At 40.3% G+C, this 22,260-nt stretch overlaps 1 protein-coding gene across 2 annotated transcripts in view; it reads right to left on the reverse strand.

Annotated features, from left to right (window-relative positions):
* Nucleotides 1-19,053: 19,053 nt before the first annotated feature.
* The window catches only part of KIF26A (kinesin family member 26A), a 98,793-nt gene continuing 95,586 nt past the window's right edge, over nt 19,054-22,260 (reverse strand). The window contains exons 13-16 of one of the 2 annotated variants that reach the window (XM_050336563.1): nt 22,065-22,255; nt 21,579-21,599; nt 21,043-21,193; nt 19,054-20,529 (exon numbers count right to left, since the gene is read on the reverse strand). In XM_050336563.1, coding sequence (XP_050192520.1) covers nt 20,354-20,529; nt 21,043-21,193; nt 21,579-21,599; nt 22,065-22,255 — 539 coding nt within the window. In that variant the 3' untranslated portion in view covers nt 19,054-20,353. The remainder of the gene's footprint in view (nt 20,530-21,042; nt 21,194-21,578; nt 21,600-22,064; nt 22,256-22,260) is intronic. The other variant, XM_050336564.1, reaches the window with a different exon arrangement.

Consider the following 22,260-nt stretch of genomic DNA (forward strand, 5'->3'; position numbering starts at 1 on the left):
AGCTATTAAAACACACTCTGTATATCAGAATAAAACCTAGAAATCTCATTCCAACTGCAAGGTCTGGAAAGGAACTGGAAATGAAGTCCACAGGGCCTCCCTGTTCCCCTCATTTCCAACATATTCCTGGTCTTATTCCTCTGATTCCCTAATTGGTAATAGAATCACTGTATCTCAGCTAACAAACCCACATGTCTAGACTCTTTCTCAAAACCAGGTTTACCTGCCCTTCACAGGATGCTCAGCTCCTACCCCATCATGAATTCCAGAGCTCCCCAGGAATTAGAGAAGTAAGAAAGGCTTTCCACCCTCCCTTGGCCATCCTTTGGGTGACTGTCTGAAGCAGGCAGGTCAGAGCACATTTCAGCCCAGGCCATCAGCAACAGCACCCCATCCTTCCTAAGGAGGGTGAGCTCAGAGCCCAGGTCAGTCAGCCCCAGGAAGTAGTGTCTTTTTACAGGACCTGGCTCATTGTTCATACTGCCAAGCCTTTTCTTCATTGTGTGACACAGACCCTCCAGGGTTACTTTGTCACCAGGGAATCCACACAGCATTTTGCATGCCCTCAAAACTTTAAGAACTTCCTAGATATTTAACCCCAAGAGAAAGAGTTAAAGAATTTTAAAACCAAGAGATTGTGTTTTTACTGTGTGAAATGAATTCAACCAAACACCGCAACCCAGTGGAAGCTCCAGACCTCTTTAAATGAGCTCATACAGCAGATAATGTCTTTTTAATCAGTTTGATGCTCTGATAAATAGACTCCTGTGTCCTAGTAGGGGGAGAAAAGGAGCAACTGAACTGATGCTTGCTCAAAACAAACTATTTTGAGATAGAAGCCATTTGTGTATATAAGTGCCAGAAAGCCTCTAATTTAAAAACACAGGCAATTCCTTTCTATTTCAACTCCATAAATCTGCTTGTCTAATCCTGAGATATTTTGAGGGGGGATTTATGATAGCCCATGTGCCTATCATTCCACTTGCCTGCACAGCAAAATTTGCTTGAGTACACAAAACATATAGCAACTTGTTGGGCTGAGTAATAGTAATAATCCATCTAATCACAGTCAATTCAGCTGCTGGTTGCTCATGGGCATCCTTTACACATTAATTTAAAGACTGAATAAGCAAGATCAGAGCAGCTATTTAACAAAATGCATGCTCATAAAACTCCTCTAAGCACCCAACACTCATTTTCAGAGGCTTGTGATCTAAGAGCATGCTTTTAAAACCAGTTTACCAGCTTTAACCTTTCTGCCTGTCATCAGAAACATACAAGTCAGGAGAATTTTATTTCATTTGTTACTAAATGATACATATTTCTGATTGATAATTTGGGCTTTGGGAAAAAGAACACGTATAAGCAAACAATGTGGTGTGTGGTTTTGGTTTTTTATTCGTGGTTTGATTTTTATTTTTACAAAAAACATGTGTTGTGTCCATTCCCCAGTCTCCACATGCCTTATTTTCAGTCAGAGTTACCCCAGTGAGGTGATGGGTAGCACGCAAGGTCTAGGTGGCACCATCATTTTCTTCATTAGAAATATTTCTTGTTTAAATACATCTGAGCAGGAAAACCACACACTGTCTAACTAGCTGAGGTTGTGGCCCATGAGGAGTGTTTCCCTGTTGTTTTCATCTGTCACAGAGCTGGTTGGCAGCAGAGGTCACCACTACAGAACAATTCATGATCTACTAAAGCACGTCACTGCTGCAAACCCCACAGCTTAAACCTGGTAACTTGTGTCCCTTACATTGTCACAACAGGGGAGTAAAGCAGAATAAAGAAATCTAGTGGTTTTAAGGGTGGGTGTGGCAGGACTAAGGGTCAAATTCCCCTAAACCAGGTGGACATTCCTGTGTGAAACAAGCACTCCCTGGACAGTGTGTCGGGAGGTGGTATTGCAAAGCACAGTTACTAAGCATGACTCCAGACTTCTGTCCAAACTTGTGCCACAGAATGTCCCAGCCCATGGCACTGTAAACAGAATCTGGTCACTTAGACCATGATTCAGAGTTGGCTATCAGTGATGCCCCTGTATCACCGCCTAAGCATGCTGCCTCAACCACAGCACCCAGACCATCACAGGGACGCACGTGTTTCCTGCACAGGTGATGTCACAGGCATCAGAACATCAAATAATTCCTCCCCAAGACAACACAGCAGTTTGGCTCCAGGAGAAGGTGCACTCACTTCTTAAACTCAGCCCTAAAGGTATTAGAAGTCAAGCATCAAGAGGAAAGAAGTTCCCACTGCCTTTCCTGGAGGAACATCAACAATAAATCAGAAGTGGGTTCTGTGAACACCTGAGTGGAAGTATGAGGGGCTAAGAAACAAGTATCCACCAAGAAAGAAATCTCAGCATGTGAGAAGAAAGAACAAGAACTTCTCTTCCCAAGAAGTTTTTCCTGACTTTTTTGCTTCAAGGCTTGAGATGGTGAATGCAGACAAAAATTCCAAGGATTAAAGAAATACAGAAAAGGCAAAAAGCTAGTAGTGGGAGAGTAAGTGACCACAAAGTGACCACATGCTTCTGCATGGCAGTACTCCTTCTGCAGAGTGCCTGTAACAACCCCAACAAAATGCCATTCAAGAATTACTCCTATAGAAAGTACAGTAAAACTGTATTGACTGGTGAATTGTTTCCCCACAGACCACAATACCACCACAGGAGGTAGTTCAGCAAAAGCAGAGATCAGTGGAAGCCACAGTGTTTAAAGAAGTTACTGGTTGGAGGAGGGCAGGGCGTTTTAGTGGAGCATTTGTTATGACAAGGTAGGTATGCATTCAAAGATCACTAGTTTATATCCAATATCATATGCAGACCTAAATTTTAAAATTTCAATTGAAAACTGCAGTTGTATGCATTGCCTTGCCCTTCTAACTGGAAAAGAGATACTAGAAAAACACTTAGTTCTTATTAGAATGCTACCTTCTCTTAAAAACACTTTTTTACATGTGACTGAGGATGCATTAAGTCCTTGATTATACTTCTAGTTAATATAAATTTGGCTTGTCAATACAGCACTCAAATTGTTGGTTTATGAAGCAACATAAGAAGGTCACTGGGCAATGAACTCAGTGAGAACTGGCTACAAAAATTTAGAGTCTAATTATAGATGAGAAGTAATCACTTTTTTATCAGTAAAGATACCATTGTTACATCATTCTACAGTATATTGCAACTCGGTTTCTCAAGGAGGCTTATTAATCACATAAGCTTCATAATATTCCAGTTAGTTGCAATTACTGTACCACAGCAGAAGTAAACAGAGATTGAGAAACCAAGTGTCTTACCCTCAGATCCCTTAAATATTCTGTGGCAGATTCAAGGTGTTCTTTATAGTAATGAAAAGGACGGCAGCTTAATAGCTAAGCACCAAATTGATATTTGGGAGATCTGAAGTCACTTCATTCCCATACAACTTTTGTTTTGTAGCTGGCATGCTTCCAAATATCTCTAGGTTCATCCTTAGTACCAGTGAGTAAAACTAATTAAACAGCAGCAAGACATGTTAGATAAATATAGAAAGCATCAAAGTAACCCAGCCACACACAGCACAAGCAAGTACTGCTTGTGCAGTAATGGGTTTTTTCACATGTAAGAAGGGAAAATCATTCCTCTCTTAATTGCCAACTGCTTAGTTTTAGACAATAGGAGCTGAAGCACAGGTTAATCCGAGGAGATTACACTTTACCCCCAGTGCAGATACACAAAGCAGCTTATTCCACCTATCCTTTCAAAGTATAAAGTGACTTCACATCAAGGAACCCCAAGAATGTGGGCAAGTTTGTGCTAGTATGCTGTAACTTCACATCACAACTTACTGCTCATGCCTGTCAGTGCCATATGGACTGCCCTACAATCCTCTTGGATTGTGCAGTTTCTGCCTCATGGCAGAGGAATTGGGATACACACATAAATATGCAGAAGGCTTTGTGGGAAAACACAATGGGAGCTCAACTAACCTCACCCAGCAGAGAGGAGAGAAGCTATAGGATAAATGTTCGTTCCTGTGTGCTTCAGCACCAGTGCTACCACACCACCTCTCACTAACTCACGGGGGGAAATCAGTGGCCTGCAATCTACAGAAGCAGCAATATGTCTTATGGAATTAAAGATATGAAAGCAGAGACATAATGGAGTGACACTGACTTTGACTCCACAATTCCTTCGGTTCTGGGCATCAATAGACTTATTCAAAAACTTGTTTAATAAGAGAACACACGTCGTGCATGTGGGTTCCTAAAACACTGTGTTGATTTCAGCCTCTCTTTGCTATGTTCCCAGGGCTGCAATACTTACCGCACTTTAGCTCCAACCTTTTCATTCAATCAGCTGTCAAATATATACTATACATTGAAATATCTTTCCTTCTCTACAAGAAAGAAAAATTTAAGATTAACAGAAAAGACCCCTGGGTCAGGCTTAGAAAAAAGGTACAGAAAAGATTTGGCTTTTCAAGTTTTGTATATGTTCTACAGCTCTCCCAGTATCACTAAGTCTCTTCATCTCAGGGGAATTACATTTGATAGCATATTTAGTTCACAGGACTAGCACAGTTACATTAAACAGAGGCTGCTAATAAAACATTACATCTTCCTCCCCCCGGCACTCCATTTGCCATGATGTAAAAGGCAGACACCCCATAGAGAAATTAATCAGAAAGAAGGGGAATGAATCTAAAGAGTGAAAATTAAAGACCCCATGACATCTACATCCATCTACCACATCCAGATGAAACAGTGTGCCAAAACTCATGGATTTATTAAGATCCTTCTGAGAGATGGAAGGGGTTATAGAATTCAGCATATTGGCATCAATATAAAATATAGTTATTTAAATGGAAAGATTTCTTTTTGTTCATCGGTGAAGCTCCACAGAGAACACAACATCCTTTAGAGGAAAGCACATCTGTTTTGCTCTGGAAACTGATGAAAAAGACTTAAAGCCAGATCCTATAGAGGTAGTATCAGTCTGACTTCAGTAAAACCATGCTGCTTTACCTTCAATAAGGATACAGCCTAAGTATCTACACTTCTCCCATAGAGGAAAATCTAAGCAAGTGTCTGTGTTCAAAAAAACACAAACAAATCATAATCATCTGTCCTCACATCCCAGTTCATCCCCATTTGGTCTAGCGCTCTCAAAGCTTTTCAATAGCAGAACTATTCCAACATAAGGAAAGCCTAAAACTGTCTTCAGCTAAAAAATTTGGCTGAAATGGATTAACCTGGATAGAATGTGAAAGAAGCAATCTTGACTTAAAGTACAGATGCACTACTCTAACTTTTGTAGACTTAAACTTGTAGCACAGAGGATGGATTTAACCAGCAAGGCAAATAGTAAGATGCAGACAAAAGTGAAGGGATTATGCAGCAACTTTTAAACCACCATGCGCATTTTGTTTGCAACACCCTAACTAAATGCCAGGATTTAAATTTATGACACATGTGCAAAAGTATATGCAAGAAGAACCTCATGAACCTTAGCTCTTCCAGACAGTACTGCATTTATGAAGCTCAGATTAGAACTTCCTCAAATAGGAATTTAGTAGAGCAAGGTTTGAAATGCTACTTTCAGATCTGTTATGCTTAATTCAGGTAGACCTGAATTTGGCGTGGGGAGCAGGGAGAGAAAGACCCTCCACAAGACAGGATACAGGATAAATACAACAGCTTTCCTGTATAGGTTATGTCACTTTGGGTCTTTGCAGATGAACAAGGCTGAATCAATCAAGCCTACTTACTTTACCAAAATAAAAACTTAACTTCATTATAAATTTAAGCTCACCTTTTCTAGACACACAGACTGCAAAAATTTCAACAGGAGAAGAATTCCAAATATAAAGCTGCTTCTATTCTCAAACATGATTTCAAACTTGGCAGCTCTGGGTCAAAGATCAGAACTGGGCCTTGAGAGATTATTAAACAAGTATTAAAGTAGAGTGAGGACTATTATTATATGCTCTTGCTAGGCAGTCATGTCTCCTGTGTCACAAACACTTTCTTTGCAGCAAGTGGCTGCATATCAGAAGACAGGAAATGTCAAATTTTGTCAGAGCTGACTTCCAAAACACATAATTTATTCAGAGTGAAAAAAAACTTCTTACCTCGTGCTCTTGCAGACTGCTGAGGTGAGGAGAACACAATGATCTCCTCTTGAGAATGGATGGTAACATCCAACTGAGGGTGGAAAGGCACTTCCCACATATTAAAGAATCCTGTTCATACCCACACTCCAGTTAAAAAACAAACAAACAAACCAAAACAAAACATCATAGTAGAGACTGCAACCAAATAACAAGACAGATAGCACTCCCATTAGCTGCTATCAGTGCAAGCCCACTACTTGACAGTAACATCTTTGGTACAGTCCTGCCTAGTCCACCTTTCTCACTTTATTTCCCCAAATGTTCCTTCTGTTTCCTCCATCTTCACAACAGCTTACTTGCCTTTCTGCCACTGCATATGCAAAAGAAAGCCAACAACTGGTTGTCCAGGCCCAGTGTTTTTCAGAAAAGCCCCTCTGAGCCTCTCAGTTCATAAGGAGCCCCCTGCTTAAATTTACCAAACAACCCAGTGCCAAAGTAGCCTCTGGTAACAATGCTACGGACATTCTATTTAGCAAATTTCACTAGATCATAAAATAATTTAGGTTGGAAGAGACCTTAAAGATCATTGAGTCCAATGTTAATACAGCACTGCCAAGGCACGTCCTTAAGCACCACATCTTTTAAATACCACCAGGGGTGGTTACTCCACCACTTGCCTGAGCAGTCTGTTCCAATGCTTGACAACCCTTTATCCATGAAGAAATTTTTCCTAATATCTGATCTAAACTTTCCCTGGCATAACTCGAGGCCATTTCCTCTCATCCTCTTGCTTGTTACCAGGGAGATGAGACCAACTCTCATCTCACTACAACCTCGTTTTAGGTAGTTGTAGACAGCGATGAGGTCCCCCCCAACCTCCTTTTCTCCAAATTAAAACAATCACAGCATCTTCAGTCACTCCTCGTAACAGCTGTACTCCAGACTCTTCACCAGCTCCCTTGTCCTTCTCTGCACACACCCAAGCACTTCAGTGTCTTTCTTGCAGTGAGGTGCCCAGAACTGAACACAGCACTTAAGGTGTGGCCTCACCAGTGCTGAGTTCAGGCGGAGGATCATTGTCCTGATCCTGCAGGCCACACTATGCCTGATACAAGCCAGGATGTCACTGGCCTTCTTGGCCACCTAGGCACACTGCTGGCTCATGTTCAGTCAGCTGTCAAACAGAACCCTCAGATCCTTTTCCACTGGGCAGCTTTCCAGCCACTCTCCCCTAAGCCTGTAGTGCTGCATGGGGTTGCTGTGACCCAGGTGCAGGACTCAGCACTTCACTTGTTGAAGCTCATACAAGTGACCACAATCCATCGATCCAGCCTGTCCAGATCCCTCTGCAGGACCTTCCTACCCTCCAGTAGACAAACACTCCTGACCAGCTTGATGTCATCTGCAGACTGACTGAGGGTGCCCTCAATCCCCTCATCAATAAAGATACTAAACAGAACTGGATCACTGCTTACCTAAAGATCAGAAACTCGATATTAAGAATTCCTCCAAGGATTATAATGTAGTAGACTTCCAACAACACCACCAACAGAACAGCAAACCACATGAAAGCACCTTGACTATGACCAAGACTGTCCCAGTACTTAGTTTTTCAAAATATGTTGGGCTGTGGCAACACCTGCACTACCAAGATATTTCATTCTACCACTTCAGTGAAGGCAAAATGCTATCCTGCTGACATGACAGAAAAGAGCAAGTCAAAGGAAGCATTCAAGCAACATCATTTAGTAAGATAATTTATGCTACAACTTCTGGGAGTTAAGAATCATTCCAGACACATCCATAGCACAATGCTATTGTGCTTTCTTTGTAAAAGATAGAAGTGGAAAGGATGAAAACATTTCTAACAAATGCTCATGACATATTATGCCAAGATTATTATCTATGGTTAAGTATTCTTTGGAGGATGTTGATTTATTTACCTGGTAAAAGGCTTACATGGACTAGATCTTAGTTTTTATCAGCACTACACATGCAAACACTCTGCAAAATATTAACTAAGTGAAATGAAGCGAGTTGGAAGTTGTCATGTGTTTCTGACTTCGTGTAATGCCAGATTTTTCTACGTTAACTCTCATTGGATTACTCTTGCCATTTCCCTTGATTATCTTCCTCTACAGTTTTACAAACCAACAGGCATTACTTCATTGCTATGTTCAGTACTGTGGTTTCCTCTCTTCTCATGTTACTATCATAAGAACAGTAGGAGAACCATTCTCCATGCCTTTTAAGAAAGAGGTCTGGTGCCACGGGCACCTGCTGATTGGAGAGGGCTTTCTGCCCTTGGCAGAGTAAACTGTTCCCCTAATACAGTAGGCAAATGACAATTAAGATAAAGGCTCAGGTATATGAATAACTTTCACTATACATTAGACTTCACTCAAGGGTTAATAATCTGCCCAGGGTTGAGGCCTGTGTGAAATGTCAGGATTTATCTGAAGCTGTAAGGAAGGCCTGTTCTAGCTTTCAACACCAGCAAATAAACCACCTGATTTTAACAAGATCACAAAGCAAAGCAATGCAATTTTGTTGCTACCACAGTTTTCTGCCTGAATGTGTGTCTAGGTGTATAATAAAACAAATCATTTCATCCACATAAACTTTCTCCAGGAACGTGACAATATTCAATTGTAAAAATATCGGTGAATTCCTACCTGAGGCAAGTTTAGCAGAATTCAGATTTGTTAGCGTTACAGTGACGAGTACCCTTTCCTCAGAAGCACATTTTTGTCCTGTAAATAATGCTCCAGCATTTGATTCAAAACATTTGGGCAGGTCCAGACAATATTAGATTGATAGCTCTTGGATGTGGGGCATCTTCCAACAGCCAGAGTAAGGAACAAGGAGCCAAGACTACGACCTACTTGCCTCACTAATTTGTGTGCCTTTGCTCTTCCTCAGTTTACCCTCAGTGGCACTCTTCTAAGAACAGCTTGCTTTAACGTTTGCTGCGTGCACATACAATGCACCTAAATACTATTGATTTCACAGCAAGGTGCTCAGCTTTGAAAAGTATTTTGGCATGGCATGCAAACGTGAGAAAAGCCTTAAATGAAAACTTCTCCTCAGACTAAATACTTCAGTTCAAACTAACAATTTACATCAGAATAATTCACATCCACTTCAGGCTAAGTTGTGTTTCAAGCTAACTTAACTTTTTGCACTATGATGAGAACAAGAGAACACTGGTAGGAAATACACACGTCAGCACTTTCTTTTCCTTTAAGCACAGTGCAGGCTTTGAAGTAGCAACAAATGAGAACAGGTGTATTTTGTAAACAAAATTCTACATCAACTTTCATGATTGAAGTGATTAAAAGACTCATCTTCCTTACTGTAAAGAGTAACAAAAATAAACAACCATTCTCTTTTTTTTTTTTTTTTTTCCCAAAGATATTAGGTTGATCAATTAGGACTATTGCAGAAAGACTTGAATTAGTCTGATTAGTCTCAGCTACTTAAATTCAGAAGCAGATGCCTCACTTTGCAAGACTGGTGATTAAAGGCTGCATTCACAAAAAAAATTGGATTACGCACACTTAAGACAATACCTACCATTTTTCAGCTCTCCCCCTCCACAGCAGATGGCCTGTACAATTAGTGACTTCAAAAAATTCTCACTCCAACTCCTCCAAACTGAGTCAGGACTGCCTTCACTTCTAGAGGTAAAGATATGTACAAGTCAAGACTATTTTCAAATGTTCTTCTCATATTAGGACTGATCACACAGGTCAAGAAAGCCATTCAAACCATTTACACAGATGCTTAAGACAAAATACAGCGCTCTCACCTTCCTGAAAGAGTGACCCATATGGCTACTAGCAGCAAGGGAAGAGGCAGAATAATAATATGAGAGCCTTGGCAGCAAATAAAATCCACATCTCACCCTTGTAATGCTTCAGCCAGCACAAGTAAGTGAGAAAGCCAGGACTCTGAGACACAAAATGGCTCATTATCTACCCCAGAAGGCACAGCACTGCCAAGCTGCTCTTTATCAAGTCCTTAACAGGTGTAAAATTAGCACTTGTTATTAAAGACAATGGAGTTACATGTATTGCCAGCAGCTGAAGAAATGTGCTAGAATTGTTTTCACCTCCAGTTAATTCGCCACCCTTCAATAATGCACACAAAGCCTGTAAATTAGAGGAGTGCTTTCTGAAGCATGGCAGCGAGCTAAGCCAGTGTGTGAGCATCCTTTCTAAAACACGGGTGCTTTCCTGAATGAAGGCCTGAGGACTAAATCTTCTCTTCATCAGTACTGATGCAAGTACATTTACCTGTGTGTACTCTCAGGTAAAGCTGTGCCAGTGTAATCTGTTATCAGAATCTGGAGCTGTAAGAAATCCTTGCAAGCAAATTCCAGTACAGAGTTATTTTCAGCTTTTCTAACCCTACTGAGGACAGATCAACCACCTACACCAATATCCTCTCTTCTCAACTACTTACAATTCATTCCTGGGAATGAAGTAGAGAAACGTGTTATTTACTGAGAGAAGCAAAATCCTATTTCAGATGTATCTCATTATAGTAGATGACCTCAGGTTTAAGACAAGCCACTGAATCACTCAGGACTGTGTAGCTTCATTGTATATTTTTCTGTTTTAATATCACACTTAGCTGTGAAAGCAAATTATTTAGATACATACTGTACATAGGAATGCATCTAACTGCTGAGCCATTTTATTCAATAGCACTACACTTCTCACCACCCTTCCCCTTCTCTCCAGTAACTAGGAGAATGGTTGGCCAACAACAAACAAATCTGACCACGGACAGAAATCTCAGTGATAATTACATTCTCACAGGGTTTCATGAAAACTGGCAGTGAGATAGAGGAGGAAATTAACTCCTCCACCAAGGGAAAGGCGAACGCAAGTCAGGCATCTCGCAGTCCCCGTGGCAGCAATTGGCCAGGCAGCCAGCACTCAATTTGCTCTGCACTAGCCATAGCACACACTACCTTTTGTCTGCTGGGACTGCCACTGGGAATGTGTCTGGAGCTCAGCTTTACTAGGAGGGGATGGAGGGAAGGTTTTCATAAGTCCATAAGACTTACTGTGCTTCTCTGCTTCTCCTGCCAGGTATCCGGCACAGCCTGAAGAGCAAATCATGAGGCAAAGCTCTCTTTCTTTAGTTTTGATATTGATTCTATTACTGGTGTGTTTGGGAATGGCACTGGTCTAATGGAGAACAAGTAATTCAGAGTTACTAATAGCCGCAGGTTCTCTTCTGTTGTAATGTTCTGCAGTTTTCCTTTTGTCACTTTTTGATGCAGTCAGAACATGTCTGAAACACCCAATATAAAAAGCAAACTGCATTTCTATTCAAAGGCCCGTGGACAAGTTCAGGTTTGGACAAAATGGGGGGAAAAAACCTGTTTGCTTAGGTATGAAACATCTTACCACTGTGTTTGGTTCATAACGCATCTTAGAGAAGGCAAAAATCAACACAAAGCAAATAAAAAGAGCAATTTCTTTTTGCACAGAGCAGATCTCCAGCTCTTGTTGGATTGATAGGTGTGGTGAGTCACCAGCATACTGCCAGGGCTGTCAAGTCATCACTTTAGCTGGCTGCAGTACAAGGCTGAGTCCTTCCACATGGTCACCACTCCCCTCTCTGCGTGCAAATAGACTACAGCCTTTTCACTCCTTGTTCCAAATGCACAGTGAAATCTGTTATTTCTTCATCAGTCTCCCATCCCTCTAGGCATGGGAGTGATCCTCATCTGATGCATGTAAATGCTAACAAAGCCCCCATCTTGATATTATATGGTTTAAAACTTAAGGTACAAGAAATGGCAACAGCAGTGCAGTACGACAAAAACTGGAAGGTTTCAGGTGGCCCATAGGGACCTGCCATGCTGGCACTGACATTGGTGACATTGCTAAACTAGACCTGGGCCTCCTCAGAGACTGGGAACTAGTAGGAGAACTTGAATTATAGTCTGGTTGCCACAGATACTTCTGTCGACCAGAGGAGCAGCTCAGTCACACACTTACCCTCTCCCCAGCCTGTGTGGGTGCACTTCAGAAATTAAAAGAAGCAGCAACAGGTTCCTTAAAAGAGTACATGCCAACGCCCTGCAGGCTGGCAAAACTCATCAGTCATACATTCTGATAAGATGAGAGCACAACAAAGGCAAGGCTGACGCAACACCTTTGTAAACACAGAGCCACACTGGCTTTGTTGAAGTATTGCCACATTTTAAACTTTACTTACAAACAGCAGAACTACTGCCTGTGCAGCGTGTTGCTGTGGGAGGCTACAGTTAAATCACCCCTTGCAAAGTACCAGGAGCTCTGTGTAAGTAGCAACACAATGGAAGCCACTTCAAATGCATGCAATAACTTGCATGGGTCCTCAAGTGCCATGAGCAGTCCTACACCTCACTTACTTACCCTCAGCTGGAAAACTATTAACTAGATGCATATATGCAAGGAGCAGAGAGAGGCTCTTGCCTGGGAAGGGAAGGCAGGGCACTAGCATTTCCAAAGGTTCCCAGTTAGTTTGCATATGGTGCTCTCAGACTGCTGTGCTCATTTCCAGCCTGATTATTAACACTGCTAATGGGGAAAGAAAGGCCTTGGAGGACAAGGAGTGCACAGCTGCACACCTGGTGCACACAGAGCCAAGATTCCTAGCCATATTCCCAGCTTATACTGACCTATCTATTATATTAACTGATCTTGTAACATGAGTGATTCAAACAGCACATCAAATCAGCACATCAAATAAGCACCATGGAGGGCTAAATTTTACAAAAACTTTCAATCCTGTATTTAAATGACATGCCTGAAAAGGGATCTTTAGTTGCAATGGTAGACCAGTCAGTGTGTTGTCAGTATATCTGGAAGTCTTTTCTTACAGAGTTAATCAGAATAGCTTCCCTAGTTCAGATTTTAAAGGAAAAAATAAATGAGATTTGCCATCGAAGTGTAATGCTACTTGAAAGTGTTGGGTCAGCTGTCTATCAAGGATAGCCTCATCAAGTAACTTCAACATCCAGACCAGAGAAGAAAATTTTTCCAGTCACAGGATCTTTGAAGAGAGCTCCAGGGCACCCCAAGAATATATATACCAGACCTTAGATTGTGTTTTGTTTTTTTCCAAAGAGTAAAGAAATAGGGCAATATAATAAGCTCTGAAACTAAGAAAAATAGTTGGTTTACACATTCAACACTTCGCTCAGCTGCCTACTGGACATTATATACGGAATCCCATGAAATTGGAATCTGTCTTGCTGGAGTTCTTTGGGGCATGGATATGTGGTGTACATGAATTATTTCAATGGTTGCCAAAAAAAAATATTAAAAAATCCTAGCAGTGTGAAGTTCTAGCTTTTGAATTTGGATTTAGTAATTATCGCAGCTTAATGTCTACACCCAACAATGTAATGAAAAGTGTGACACAAAACTGAGCAGTTAAATGGAAAAAGGAGGAAACAGAGAAACTGTGTATTTGCAAAAGTGTTTTAGAAAATTGCTACATCAAAGCTATACATAGGGGTTTTGCAAATTATTTGAGGCTGAGCATAAATGTGACCAAGGATGTAGAGAGGGGAACAGCACATGGCTGCCCCCAGTCTTCTCCAGTCCTTTGTGCTTGCCCAGAATGCACAGCTTTTGCAAAGTGCACAGTCCATGTATTGGCATGTACTTCCATTATGGATGTATTTGTATATATTATTACGTTTTCCTCCTTCTGTTTCTCTCCCCAAAAGCAAAGCTTTCCCTCATTTCCTATTGCGTAAGTAACATCATCTTCACTTTGAAAACTGAGCAGTTTGAGAGTGGCATCCCATTGTGTCTGCAGGGTTTCAGCTAAAGGTTTTCAGCTGCAGGTTTTGCTCTGTACTCAGAAAAGGACATTGTGAGAGACATATTTTTAAGAACTGTTACGTGCTCGATTTGAAGGGAAACACAGTAGTGCACTTTGTCCTTCCTCCTCATACCCTGTCTATTTAGGCTAAAAAATTGTGTTTGTACAGCACTTAGCCCCATGAGACTGAAGCCTTTAGGTACAAATGTAGCTCATTTAAATGGTAATGTACAACAAAATGAGTGGCACCCTTCAAAACAAGCAGCATTTGTAAGTGTATCTGTGCCAGGTGCTGACAAATGGAGGGTCGTGGTTACAGGAGTAGGCAAAGGTCCTGGTGAGCCAATATTTAAAAGTTGTTTTTTCCAGTCAAAGGCCAAACTCTAAAACGTCTGCTTGTTTCTCTGCTGCCTGTGCCCTGAAGCACTGTGCCTGCCTCCCAGAGAGCAGCATCTGAGGACTCCAAAGGTATTTCCTATACAAGGTCAGATCAATTAAAATGTGCTTTAAACGCAGCCAAGTGAGCTGTGGCAGGAGCTCCACAGCCTGATTAGGTCCCTGACACTCTGAAGGGCAGAATCTAAGGCAATCCTCTGACCTCAGGTAGAAGAGCAAGATAACAAGAAGCCATGGACCTGCTTTTTTCCTTACTTTGGAACTGAAGGCTTTGCTCCTTCTGGTCACCTAATATTGCTTTAATACCAGCAGTGCCAGGAATTAAATAGTGACCTGTCTCTTCTCCTATTGAAGTCAACAGCACAGCTCCAAACCCAAGTCTTTCAAAAGGAAACAAACTCTCTCATCCATCCCAGGGAGCACAGCAGCAGGGTGTGCACTACTACCTTCCTTTACCCCACCTCATAGGAAGCTTCTATGGAAATGTTTACACTAAAGAAATAGATGAAGCAAAACCTTAGCAGAATAAAGTTGTACTTGCTCATTCCAGGGCCTGGGCTGTCCACTTGGAAGACAAATCAAACAAACAAAAACTGTCTCAGAGAGACCTTCTTACCACCAAGATTTGAAAGGTCTTATTCTCAATAGAATATATCCATACAGAAATGCAGCAAGTGAATTATGCTACTAAGTGTTGATGCAGTGGAGAGATGGCAGAAATGTTATTTGTGTCTGCTGTAAGGGCATCTCTTTACTGTCCAACCCCCACTAAGATGTAGTCGAGGGACACCTGCCCTTCCCCCTCACATGGGGGTTGCAGGAATATATAGCCACACCCAGGAATGACCTGTCTCAAGCTGGAGAGCAACTGTCAGAAGCAAAAGACATTAAAAAAAAAGGTAAAAATAGGCCACAGAGGAAGTGTGCATCACCCAGAGTCCCTGCATGGGTTGCTCTGAAACATCCCTCTCCTTCTGCCACCATCCTTCAGCTGTCCCACCCACCCTCTCTTGTGGGGAGGCTTTTGGGAAGGGAAATAGTGAGTGAAGCAATGTAAGGTTACTGTAAGCTGCTGTAAGGTTACTGTCATGCCAAACACACCCCCTCACCAGGCAGCTCCCCTCAGGTCTGATAATAAATCTCCCCGAACACCTACACTGTCAGGGGTCATGTCTTATTCTATGTATTTCACAAGCATATTTCTGCAAGTCAAATTCTGCACAAAGCCATGAGATGCTACATACAGGAGCAGCCTGGGAGGCAGTTTCTGCTTTCTAATTTGCCCTTGTGAAATCATTGCACATCAACAAAACTATTCTTTCCTTTCTCCTAAATACCACTGATAAGTAAAATATTTTTAGCAGAATTTTCATCTAGTGAATGTCAACGTAGCTCTGCTGAACCACCGCTAAAGCAATTTACACCATCTGAAGCCCTGGAGCAAAAAAAATCCAAGTCAATGGGATATAAGCCAAAATTGGAGTGTTTTGCTGGATACAAAACAGATTTACTTGCTTGCTTAAACAGGTGCCTAAGTGCTCTAGTGAATTGGGGCCCAAATATGGCAACATTTTTTATTTGTGTCCACTTTTACCAGCTTGGACATCTGATACAGAGGTCACCTTATAGCTAACATTTTTGCCTTAAACCCTGCCTATAGCCACACTATAGAACAGCTGCCTCTGGAGTTATGTTCCATGCATAACTTTAAAAATAAAATGCAAGTGATTGGAAAACGTGTTTATAACTAGAAACAGAATACATGGGTACCTTGAAATAGAAATAAATGAAACGCTTTCTGTATGCTGAGAAAAGAACAAATAATCTCATATTTCTACTGCATTCTCTTTTAGTACTGATTCTTCAATACTGCAGTTACAGTGTCCTAGAACTGCCTCAGATGCAACTGGTTAGACCAGAAGCACTGTATGGAAAAAGGGTTGACACATACATTAAACAAATTTTGGTCTAAAGAGCACTTGATTTCTCTATAGGGAATCTGTGTTTGTAGTAACTGCAATTCCAAATAGTTTTGGCAGTGTAGCAATGTCCCCACCAATGTACATGGTTTAGTGTGCGGTTAGCAGAGCTTACAGAACTGGCTACTGACTCCTCCAACACATCCACCCAACTTGTAAATCCTGACAAGTGAGTTGAAATCCCACCTCCCAGGAATAGTTTTATGTATTGAACCATGACCATTGGGTAGGAAAAGGCAAAAGTGAGCATGGAGGCTGTGTCCAGAAGTTTCTCCTCACTTTCTGAGGTGGTCACCACATAAGAGTCCTCCTTTTTCACTTGATTTCTGTTCCAGTCCATACTCATCTCCTCCTGAAACATGCTTGACCATGTGGGGACTTCTCCTCTCCATTTTCCTCACATGCAGGCAAGCTCAGCTCTGGCCTCCTGGTTTGTGAAACCTGGTGAGAGTTGGGGTTTGAGGAAAAGGGAATCTGTATCCCCGAAATCTAATCTTTAAGCTTTGAGTCACCATTGCATTGGTTAAAAAAACCCTGCAGCTGTCAATACATGTCTTTCCTCTTTTTGGGAAATAAGTGAGTTGCTTGGTAAACTGGGACAACAAGGGACTTAGAAAGGGTTGCACCAGCAAGGAGAAGGTGAGGGATTTCATGGGAAGAACTGCAAGCAAGGGAGAAAGAATTCTAGCATGAACTATCCCTACCAAAAGTTATTCAGGCAATTCTCCAAAGCCAGTGGGTTTCTAAAGTTTTATATGATACCATAACAAGCTCAACATGATCAGGTCTTTAAGCGTACAATTTAATGGCTATTTTAAATCATTAAATTTCAATAGACAAGGAATGAAATAAAGCATCCGGCCTAATTTTGCAATTATCATTATAATCTGATATAATTAAGCCTTTTGCAAAATAGACTTATGTTTGAATAAGTTCTAACCAGACAGAACTGCAAAAGTAACCTAAAAGAAAGGAATATTTCCTGAGGCCTTAATGTAGGAAAGATAATTTACTATCCACAACTACCAAAAAGAACAGCATTTGCATAGGGAAAACTCCGTATTTCATCCATCAGTGCCTCACCTTATTTTGCATCTCAGGCTTGTATTTTGTCACCAAGCCAGAGGCTAAATGCATTTAATATGCAAGCTATTGCCATGTTGACTTGGAACTAAGCAGCCCTGAAGTGTCTCATTTGCTTCTTTGTGGCAAACATAACCATAGTTAGAAATTAAGGAGAAAGTATCAAATGATGCAAGTCTTATCAGAAAACACTATATAGAGGAATATTAAAACAAATTATCAGGTTTATGAAAATTGGGATGGATGATTAGTAGCTTGATTTATATTTCAGAGGATGATAATATTGCCAGGGTGGAGGAAAAGCAATGAAGACCTCACAGGAGAGGATGAAATACCTGGCAAATAAATAAAAGAAACAAAACCTCTGGTGTCCATTCAGAAGGGCATTACAGGTTAGCTTGAAAAAGACTGTGTGCCCAGTGCTGCTGTGCCCAGGGCTCAGAGGTACCACAGGTCAACTCATCCTGCTGCAGCACCATTAAAATGTGCATCTCCAGAGGACAGTGTAATGGCACCAGTGCAGAACATAACACCAAGTGCAGAGTTCCTCATGAATACATTCTCCTTTTGCCCTTCTGTTTGTGGAGGTTTTCCCTTTTGCTAATAAATACTTGTTCCTCAGCATGCTGCTCCTTTTTTTATTTTGATTGTATTTATTTATCTGATCCTTGCCCTGAAAAAGACCCACAACTGAATCACTACATGGGTTTGATTCTATCTTTGGAAGAACTGTGACTTTCTGCACACAGAAAGTAAATATAGCTGGGATTTACAAGTTAATAAATATATCTGGTATTAAAGGGTATCAGCAGGGGGATCCTCCAGAAATTCCAGATGCCGTATTCCTTTGCGTACAACCTGACACAGTGCCAAATGTTAGTAAGCAAACATGGTGCACCCTTTTCCAGGGATAAATCTCTGGATACCCTTTGTAACCCATACAAAGTCACAAAGATATTTAAGCATCAAACTCTTGCTCTGCCTCTCCCACTTCTCCAGCTGCAGAATAAGGAGAGGGAATTTAACCCCCTCTCAGGCCTCTTGTGACAGTAAGAAAACTTAGTGCATAGATGCCATGCTGTTAGGGCTACATAAGGAGAGAAAAAAAAGGAGGGGGAAATTTCACACATTATGGGGCATTCGGCCAAATGGCTGCAAAAAAAATCACTGGAGGTGATGTCATTAGAAGCATTAGCTTTACATTAACCCTGCCTGGAGTGACTCCAGACAGCATCAGTGAGTTGAGGATCAGGCACAGCTACTGTCTAACACAGCAGAGAGAAATCAATGTAGCTGTTTTGCCATGATGGACCTACGGGGCCCAGGGGTTCATTCCAGTTCCTAGTTTTCCTGTGGTTTTAAACCCATTTTTAATTGCTTTTTCTGATCAGGGAAAACAAGCACGTGAGTTGCAGGTCTTTGTTCTGTGAAGTAAAAAGTGCTAAGAGAATATAAGTATTATCATCACTATTTATTTTACCCTTTGGTGTTTTGTCTCTCTTTCCTGATTGGTTTATGATGACTAATGTCAGAAGTCTGTTCCCACTTATATATCTCTTGGGCAAAGAGACAATGTAATATGACATTTAATACAGTGTACCACAGGCCATCCTCTCTCTTATGAACATGAAAATCACACACATAGCAAAAAGCACTCATAACAATAGATGTATCTTTTATTCACAGATAAAAACTGAAGCAAGCTGTTATAATACATATTTATACAAAGGATTTGAAAAAACCATAAAAAGGAAGATGATTAGAAAATATGATTCGTTATGAAATGTGGTATTACATACACTATTAAACCTTTTCAAAAGTATTTGTTTGGCAACAATTTATCAATAGTTTCCACACTTAAGTGGCCTCCTTCAAAAAAGCACAAATCTCATGCAGCATGTATAAACTTGATCCTGAGGGTTTGCCTTCCTTAGAAAAACTGTAAAAAGATATACTATTTGTCTTAAAAGTTCAAAATGCAAATGCTATATTTATAGTCAAAACTATATAAAAATATGGACCTAACTTAACATTTACAAAAACTTTTTGCTCCTTTTTTTTTGTTTGTTTTATGGTTTTGGTAATAAACATAATTCTCAATTCCTGCAGTCAGAGAGGAAAAAAGAAAACCAAAACAAACCACAGTGCCCTTTGTAGACTTCCTCACATTACGTTTACAACTCCAAAAAAGACCAGGTCTGTGAAAAGTGAGGTTAGTAACCAAGGAAGTAGGTAAGCAGTTAATATATATCTATATATGTATATATAAAATGGAAAACAAACATTTATTTTGATCTGAAAAAGTAATAATACAAAACCTGAAGGTAAAACAATCATCTCAAAATGCCATAATACTCCTTTTCAATAGATAAATGTTCATAAAAATATCTTGAACCCTAACCAAGAAAACAATTATAATACAATTTTAATTCTGCTACATAAAACAGCTTTTCTATGAAACAAGAAGGCAAGTTCAGGTATGAAAACATAATTTACTTATTGCTTTTGCTACAATGTTGTTTGTTTTTTACATATAGTCATAAATACACTATACAGTATAAAATATTTTGTAGGAATACATTTTGTGGTCTGCTTAGGTTTGCTGGCTTTAATTGTAGCACCAAATACAAAAATGAAAATCAAATGAACTTTAAAGGCACTTCCACTGTATGCTGTTTGTTTGTTAATTAACATAACGGTTTGTACTAAATTTTTTCACTTTCCTCTGGTAGAAGCAATACTTGATCCTACTTTTATCTTTGTACAGCTCAGGTCACATTGAGGCACCAAATGATTTATGAACATTCCCATCCCTCAGCTGTTTCTTTCTCTTACAACATTCATTGTTGCTTTTTAGTCTTCACCTTTCCTCCTTCACTTCCCAGCTACTTTATGTCTTTACTTCTTCATGTCGGACGACCCAGCTTCACTTCCTTCAGTCCCTTGAAAAACCTCTCTTCAAACCTCCACTTCCCTTACTCCATCTTGCACATCTGTTATTCCAATATCAAAACACGTCACTATCATGATATGTGACTTGCACAGATTAACACACTGCTCCAGTTCTTCTGTCACTTGTTCCAGTGCCTCCAGGTACTCCTGTGACTCCTTGTCAAGATCAGGATCCACTTCAACTGCCAGACAAAAAAATTACTGAGTAAGAAAACAGCTCATGGTAAAACATTATTCTATCACAAGGGAGACAATAATGTAAAGTAAAATTTAATTTTTCTTGAACTCGGATTTTTTTTTTCCCCATATTGTTCAATAGATGCAAAACTCTACCTTGAGACTTCAGTTAAGCACAGCACTCAGTTTGTGAACAAATCTCATGTCTTATTTTCCCAGCTATAACGTGGGAACAACTTTTTCCTTCTTCAGAAAGAAGGATAATAAAAGATTATATAAATATTTAATATTAATAAGCATCACAGTGTGTCTCTGCACCACTTTGATGCTCTCTTCTGGTTGGTTTGGAGGGTGGTTTTTTTCAAATCCTGCATTAACGAAACACAGATTGAGTCACAGATTATTTTAGGGTTTGATTCAGCAAAATATCTTAGCAGGTGCTCAAGTTTTTCAGTCGGACTGCTGACATGCTGAAAATCTGCTAGATGCCATCATACCCACTTTAGCAAAATACTTACAGTCTTCTTTCCACTTATTTGGATCCATCATCAGCCTGCACTTTGTCTCTTCCAACTCTTCCTTCAAAAATTCATGCTTTGCCTTTATTTCTCTGATTCGCTGCTGGCGCCTTTCTAGTATCTTCAGCTTGGTATGGAAATACATCAGACCCTTTTAAGACACAGAAATGACCATTCCATTAATTTTTCTGTTGAGAGCTGACTTTCAACAGTCTGACACAAGCTTGTAGGAGTTACCAAGTGGGTTGTTTTGTTTGGTTGTGGGGTTGGTGTGAGTTTTATCTTTTTGGGGGATCTTTTTATTTGAAGTTTACATTAATGGATTCTAATGTAGAGGATCAGCAGGCTACATCACTTGAGCATTTGTTCACTTCTCTGAATTGGCAAACATCTTTTAATACTTTCTGAAATTACTACTGGTTGTAGTCAAATATTTTTTCCAGCAGTGAAAATTATAAACACAGCCTAATGATAATGTTAGACTTACAGTTCATACTAAAACAGATGAATTCTTATTTTCTTAAAAGTATTCCTACCTTCTCAACATCCTGGAAAGGCTATTATGAAAGAAATGGGAAAAAGGCATCAGTAGAACATAGAATTCTTGACTACAAAACAGAATTACCCAAAGTGTTTTCCAATTACAAGTAAATTAAACTCAGTGTATCCCTGATCTAATAGAATTCTGTCATCTACATAAAGAGTTAATGACCCTATCATTGAGGGAGTCTGTAAGGTTCCATCAGTCAGGCTAAGATTATGAAGTCTTCTCATAATGTATTCATTGGTGACTTCCATTTACACCATCAGTCATGTTAGACGCAATTAATTTTAGACAGTAATCATTTTCATTTTCTGTGTTAAGAGTACCCCAACATATGAATTGTAAAATTAATAATTATAGTACTTTAATTGCAATCAATTTCCTGAACACCATTCCGGCATTCAAGCAAGGACTCTGTCTGTATATTGTAATTTAAGTTGTCTACAGTTGTTGTAAAATATGTAAAATAAGTGCTGACCTCAGTTTCCTCTTGTCTGTGCCGCTGTAATCGTTCCACATCATCAATCTCATAAACTTTAATTTCAAATGGCTCTTTTAAAGTGCCTGGCAAAGGTGGCAGATCAACCCATTGGCCAGTGACACTGGGTTTTCTTCCTAGGGAGGCAGCATCTGGCAACGGAGCAGGAATCAGTCTGCGACGCTGGAGACCTAAA

Source organism: Myiozetetes cayanensis, unplaced genomic scaffold (genome assembly GCF_022539395.1).
Source record: "Myiozetetes cayanensis isolate MyiCay16 unplaced genomic scaffold, myiCay2020 scf6-25, whole genome shotgun sequence".
Lineage (NCBI taxonomy): Eukaryota > Metazoa > Chordata > Aves > Passeriformes > Tyrannidae > Myiozetetes > Myiozetetes cayanensis.